This window comes from Amphiprion ocellaris, chromosome 6 (assembly GCF_022539595.1).
Source record: "Amphiprion ocellaris isolate individual 3 ecotype Okinawa chromosome 6, ASM2253959v1, whole genome shotgun sequence".
NCBI lineage: Eukaryota > Metazoa > Chordata > Actinopteri > Pomacentridae > Amphiprion > Amphiprion ocellaris.
In genome coordinates, this window is record NC_072771.1 from 26,196,310 (window position 1) to 26,203,146 (window position 6,837).

Genomic DNA, 6,837 nt, shown 5'->3' on the forward strand with positions numbered 1-6,837 from the left:
TTTAATTCAACGATCTTGTGATCTTTTATTTTCCCAACATCCAGTATAATAAGCAGTACGGAACATTGCTGACTGATGTGATAGCTCTGTATAATGCATCACTTGACCCTTATCGAACCAGCATGACTGTGTTAGAAGACTGCAGCATTTTGAAACCAACACTATGCATTAATAATGAAATCATGGTGCTGCAAGGTGTAGCTCATACTTGAAAGAGAATATTATCCAACATGCACCACACGAGTGGTAGAATCAGCTGGAACAGCAAAGTAACGGTGTAAATTACCAAGGGGAACTTTTTTGTTCTTCACTTGTAACTCAGAGTAACATGGTTTATCAGAGAAGTGATGAGTTCCATTAATTTCAGTAAACAATGAGGACAAACAGTCCTCATTTAAGTTAAGTGGACATTAATGACAGCTCCATTACAGAGATTAAACATTCATGTCTGAGTGAAACGGGCAGAAAATTATGTTCCTCCCTCAATTTGTTAACTGGTACTTCTTGTTGTGGACTAATATATAGCTACTATTTTATGCAACCATTCCTGACTTGCATCACCTGATATAAGTATTAGAATTTAAATACAGATATTTACAGAGATGTGTGGATGTGCAGATGGAGTTCTGGTCTCTGAACATTCATTTGTATTGTCAGAAAGTGAAAAACCTCTACTAAAACTTTTCAAAAATTCAAACAATCAGAAAAAGGTTTGTAAATGCTTTCTCAATTATACATTTTTTCTAATAATTACAATTACTGAATTAAGCAAAACAGTCAAACCACCTTCAGTAATTTAAAATAAAATCACCCACAGCCATCCAAAGCCGGCACTGGGCGTTCTCTCTGTGTCAATCAGTATTGTTTTATCTAAAACAGATAAGCTCAATCACGGATGAGCACAAGCCTGGCCTGCAGCATGCACCATTAATTACGAAACAAAACGTGGATACAATGAATATTGCATATCTGCAGCTCATCTTAATGGGCTTGTACGATGCTACAATGGGAGAGAAAGGAGGAGGGAGGAAAAAGCAGCTTTACAGCAACAGAGACTTCCAGGAAGCTTTGTCAATTTATGTTCTGCTGCCAGATTCTACCAGGTAACCCTGTCAGCTAAACTTACTGTCACAATTTGCTTTAAGATGCTTCCCCACTTAGCAAATATTCGACACATTTGCTTTTTGCATATCAGAACTGACATGTTAATACCAGTCTTTACATCTGAAAAACTGTGATGGACTGAAAATTGTAGGCAGACTTTAAGTCACATTGCACAGAAATAAATGAAAGCCCTTAACCAAAACGAAGAATAATCAGCTGCAACAGTGCTGGGCTGCAGTAAATACCTTGATTATTTCACGATTATCTCACATATACTAGGCAGTTCTTTAGTCAGTTTTTGAAGCTTATGTGTTGGTAAAGGGGAAAAATAAACAGGTGTGGGGAGTTTGTTCCCAGAATGCAGAGGTTGGAACCTATTAACTGCAGTCCAAGGAAGAACATCAAGTAAATCAGTTACAGGGTCATAGACACCCAGGGCTCACTGGAAAATGGAGGCTGACCTGGGTGGTGGTGAAAAACTTGCTAACTTGTAGTTTGCTGCACACACGCATGACTCAAAGTTCCCATGTTGACCTCTGTCTACCATCAAAAGCATCTACAACATCAGAACTGGACCACGGACCAATGGGAGAAGGTGCTCATGGATCACATCTTCTTCTACATCATATGGACAGTTGTGTGTGTCTATTGTTTATCTGGGAAGAGATGGCAGGAAATGCACTATGGGAAGAGGGCAAGCTGCAGACACAGTGTGATGCTGTCCAATGTTCTACTAGGATTCCGGTGGATATTGCTCTGATGCAGACCACCTCGCTAAACACTGTTGCAGACCACATACACCCTTTCATAGCAACAGTACTCTCTCATGGCATTGGCCTCTTTCAGCATGATAATGCTCCTGCAACACTGAAAAACCTGCTCAGGACTCAAAGGATCTGCTGCAAACCTCTTAGTGCCTGATAGCGAAGTACACAAGGGGGATCTATAGAATACTCTGCAGGTGGTTTTAATATTGTGGCTGGTGACCATGTCTAGTTAATGGGCTTCAACACTAATCATGTACTACACACCGCATAATCATATTTTACTTAAATATAACTGGGTTATCCTGCTTTCTTAAAAATCACCCTGGAAGCGCAACTAACACTAAGCAAATCGGTGACATATCAAAAATATAATGGAGTCTGGTCATTTAAGGGAGCTTAATTCCACAGTTAGAGGAATAAAGCGCCGGTAATAATGCATAAAGAACAAGCTAGTGTCTTGTTTCTGCTCAGAGAGTCTCACCATTGAGACTGGATGGATAAATGAAATGAGGGGTGAAGAAATGAAAGACCAAAGCACTGAGAGGGAGAGCAGGAGAAAGGTTAGAGGCTGTTGATTAGACTAAGAGTGAGCAAATGGAGGAGTGTGGTGAGATTGAAGGAAGGAGGCCAAGGAGCTTAAAGAGGCTTTAAAAAAAAGAAAAAGAGGGCTGAAATATAGAAAGTAAGTCCGACATGTAAAAGAGGTGTGGAAAAGGTAAAGAGAGGGGGAGGATAGGCAGGTGAAAAAATGTGATAGGGAGAAGAAAGAGAGCGGAGGAGGGGGAAATTTGAGATAAGCAGAGGAGAACACCAGAATGAAGGGAGGAATAGAAGGAGGACAGTGTGAGAAGGATGGAGTGAAGAGGTCTCCAGCCAGTTCCTTCATTGGACGGAGAGAAGGAGAGTAAATCAATACGAGATAGCAAGAGAAAAGGAAGTGATGCATTAGCAGGAGAAAAGGCCAATGTGTGTTCTACTGCAGCGTGTGTGTGTGTGTGTGTGTGTGTGTGTGTGTGTGTGTGTGTGTGTGTGTGTGTGTGTGTGTGTGTGTGTGTGTGTGTGTGTGTGTGTGTGCACAAGCATGTATTGGCCATTTGATATCCTTCAATCTGAGTGCTCTCTCTCTCTCTGAGCTCCATCTCCCTGTCTTGCCATATTCAACTCCTCTCCTCTCTCCTTCTGGTCATTGCTGGAAAGATTTAGAAAATATTGCATGAATCTCCTGCTGCCTCAATTTAGATTTTTTGGCCGAACAGCGCTCTGAAATGAGGATAATTACGAAGTTACCGTAAATTCTCCTTCTGTAACAGTGGTGGGATGATTTAACACGACTCTGAAATGCATTCTGAAGCTGTAAATGTTTACACTTGTGGCTTTGCAACCAGTGGAGCAACTCCAACACACATTTCTGCTATGGGAGTCTTGACTAAGTGTCTGCAGAAAGAAATTGAAGCAGCACAGAAAGAATACAAAAAATTGCACACAGATGTTTGAACATTTCCTGGCAGGTCAGTTTTATCACTCATTAAGAGTGTGAAAAAAACTACAAAAGAAGAGAAGAAATTACTGCAAAGCATTTCTGTGGATCAAACAATATGCTTACTGCACAAAAGAAACAATAAACATGTACATCTGATTAAATTTCCTAAATTAATAAAGGATGGTAAAGCAGATGCATGCTGTGACAAATTGCCATTTAAAATTCACATTTTGCTTTAGCCATTCTGACAAAGACTTTTAAGGTGACTGCAATTTTCGAGCCAACCCTCCTTTTCAAACAAGGAATGAAGCCAGTTTGTTATCTGGCAGTTTTTTTTAAAATGTCCTTAACAATTATGCAATGCTATACACATTTATGTGGATGAACGGTAACAAATGTTAACGCACCCTAGACGCACATATAGAGTTTCCAAATTGCCTGTTTTGAAACAATCAATGTAGTCTGAGCACCCATTTTATGTGCGTATAGGCGTGTGTTGATGTGCAGCCTGAGGAGGACAGTTGCAGGAAGTCCACTCAGCACATTGCTTCAGCTCTATGCCAAATGACGAGAGAGTGAAGGAGTTAGAGCTGTGGAGCTGCACAGAGAAAAACGGAGCGAGAAGGAAAGATAGGTTCAATAAGTACTAAAAGCCAGGCCAATTAGAGGGATGGATGTTCTGGACTGTGGCCATGCAGAGAGTAGAGAGAGAGAGAGAAGCAAGGAGAATGACAGAGAGTAGAGAGTTGTCAGCAAAAGAGCGACTCATCAAAGTTTATACTGGAGAGCCAGGACGGGGAGATAAGGAGTGCCCGTGTGTGTGTGTGTGTGTGTGTGTGTGTGCTAGCATGAGAGAGAAATGGTTGTTAATCACGACATGTGTTACACTTTATCTGAAACCTCCGTGACACTCATCAGCTAGCCTCCTTATCACTCAATTACCCTGCTGTGCTCCGATCTGCAGATTTGCTTCTTTGATCTTTTCCTCGTCTCAGCTTTCCTTATGTTTATGCCAAGTACGTCCCACATACAGGCTCTTCATTTCTTGAAAAACATTTAATTCCAGGAAGACCTGACAGACACCTGTTCACATGAATTAACTGATTATTCTGCAAACTGCGGAGCATTAAAGTATTGTTTCATTAACCCTCGTGTCGTCCAGCGGGTCAAAACTGACCCGTTTTAAAGTTTGAAAATGTGGGAAAAAATATATTTTCACAGTGAAACTTCTGATGTCCACATTTTCAACATTTTTGGGAAATTTTTCAACATTTTTGGTGGAAAAAGAGAAATGTTAAAAAAAATGTTTAAGAACATTCACATAAAAATCAACCAAAATCCAGCAAATTTCACTGGATTTTGGTTGATTTTTATGTGAATGTTCTTAAAGAAAATATTAGAAGTTTCACTGATATATATAATCACTTTAGACATTTTTAGGATTTTTTGGAAGATTTTTACAATTTTTAAAAAAATATTTACAAGAATTTTCTTGACAAATTTGGGGGATTTAAAAAAAAGAATTTTCTTGACAAATTTGGGGGATTTTTTTAAAAATAAAACTTTTAAGGGAAACTTTTAAGGAATTATTGGAATTTTCTTCCTGAAGGTTTTGCAAGTTTTCAGAAATTTGGGGAATTTTTTTGCTGAATTTTGGGATTTTTTTCAGACAAGGAAACAATATTTTTGGTGCCTGTAAATGAGGACAACAGGAGGGCTAAAGTCAGTCATATCAACAATGTTCAAAATATAGTAACAGCACATTGGTGCATACCAACACATTTTCTCCAGCATCTTCTTCACTTGTTCATAGCTTCATGGTTATTGGTCTATTTTACATACTGATGTGTAAAAGATAAGAAAATGCATAGATTGGCCATTCTGTGAAATATTATTCGCAGCTTTGTTGTGCATTAGAAAGCTGAGACAATACATGTGCGTTACTTTGCGTGACTGAATGACACATGCAACTTTCATCTACGACTGCAAGAACCTTGTCACCAAATGTACATCATGCTCCAGAACAGCTACTAAACGGACCATGACGTGAGACTGTTTTCTAAACATACATGACATTTAAAGGTTGAATTTCCCCGTGATCTTTGACAAAAAAGGGCAGCATTGCCTGCAGATTGCTGATAATTACATAAACCTGAGTGGCAACTGTTTGCTTGGATGTACAGTACAGTGTATGTGAAGATAAATCTGTGAAAAACAGAACCAAGTCGACTCCAAAACTCAAACAGCTAAACTCTCTGTTGAACAGTGTGCATGCTCTGTAGTGTCTGACACAGTGAGACGTACTTATTTCTGAACAAATTATGACATTGACAGGTTGCTGGGCATGTTCTATACTCACCAAATTAGTGAAATGAAAAAAAACAAACACATGCTTGGCCAAAATGTAGAGTGCAGCAGAGCCAAAATCAACTAAAACCAAACACCCTTGTGTGTGTATTAGTGAGGAGACACTATGGTCATGCATTGCAACTGATTATATGCCATTTAAGAAAGCAGTTTTAGGGGCTCCGTGACCTCAGAGCATATGAAAAGCTCTCCAGTGTGAACATCTGACTAAATGTGTAGGCTGCAGGCCAAAAATGTATACAGAAATTTAGAAAGAGCCCCATATAACCACATATCTATGCAAGCAGTGTGGCCCTGAGACACAAACACTGCTCCACTGTCATTTAATCTATATAAATTAGGTTTTTTAGTATTTGCATGAGGCTTTGTCGATGTGTGAACAGATATTCAGCTCTGGATCAAATGCAAATTATGAGTCAGTATCTGCAGAGCAGCCAGATAGCAGGAAGGACAGCCTCTGGCTAAACTTGTTGATGTCACGCCTCCCCCTCATTAGAAATCAGCCCCTCATTCAAATTCACACACTGATGTTGCTGTAAACACAAGGTGCTTATTGTATGGGACCGAACCTCCCTTTATCCTTTCCCTCTGTGCTGTCAGACTGGCGATCTACAGGTGCTTTTTTTTGGAGGGGGGGGATTGACGGGACGTGAGAAGCTTTAGCCGTGCGCTTTCGTTTTTTGTTTTTTTTTCCAGCAACAGGACCGCAGCCTGTAGCACAGCAGCAGCAGTAGCAGCTTCCCCTGTCACGGTCTCATTCATTACAGCCACAAGCTGGTGTTTAACGCCGCTGAGGGCTCCAACTCACCCCGAGTCTGCTCTGGACCCTCCGCAGATACTCTTCCATGTCGGCCCGCGTCGCTACGCTGCTGCGGATGTCTCCATACACCAAGTTTTCGCCAGTGAAGGCAGCTGATTTGTGTTTTCTCTCCCCTCCGCGTCCCCCGCTGCGCTCGCACTGCAGCACTCTCTGCTGCCGCGTGAAGCCGTCGGTCCTCCCCCTCTCCACGGGGTGAACCCACGACACCGAGCAGTGGGTGTGACGGCTGGAGAGAGGAGATCCGGCGGAGGCGCGCTCGGTGATTCAACCGCGCTCCCTGCGGTAGGAAGCCCCCTCCG

The 6,837-nt window shown here is 41.2% G+C and overlaps 1 protein-coding gene across 6 annotated transcripts in view; it reads right to left on the reverse strand.

Annotated features, from left to right (window-relative positions):
* LOC111575567 (serine-rich adhesin for platelets-like) overlaps window positions 1-6,828 on the reverse strand; it is a 44,276-nt gene extending 37,448 nt beyond the window's left edge. For all 6 annotated transcript variants that reach the window (XM_035953064.2, XM_035953063.2, XM_035953061.2 and 3 more), the window contains exon 1: window positions 6,527-6,828. In XM_035953064.2, coding sequence (XP_035808957.2) covers window positions 6,527-6,565 — 39 coding nt within the window. In that variant the 5' untranslated portion in view covers window positions 6,566-6,828. The remainder of the gene's footprint in view (window positions 1-6,526) is intronic.
* Window positions 6,829-6,837: the final 9 nt, after the last annotated feature.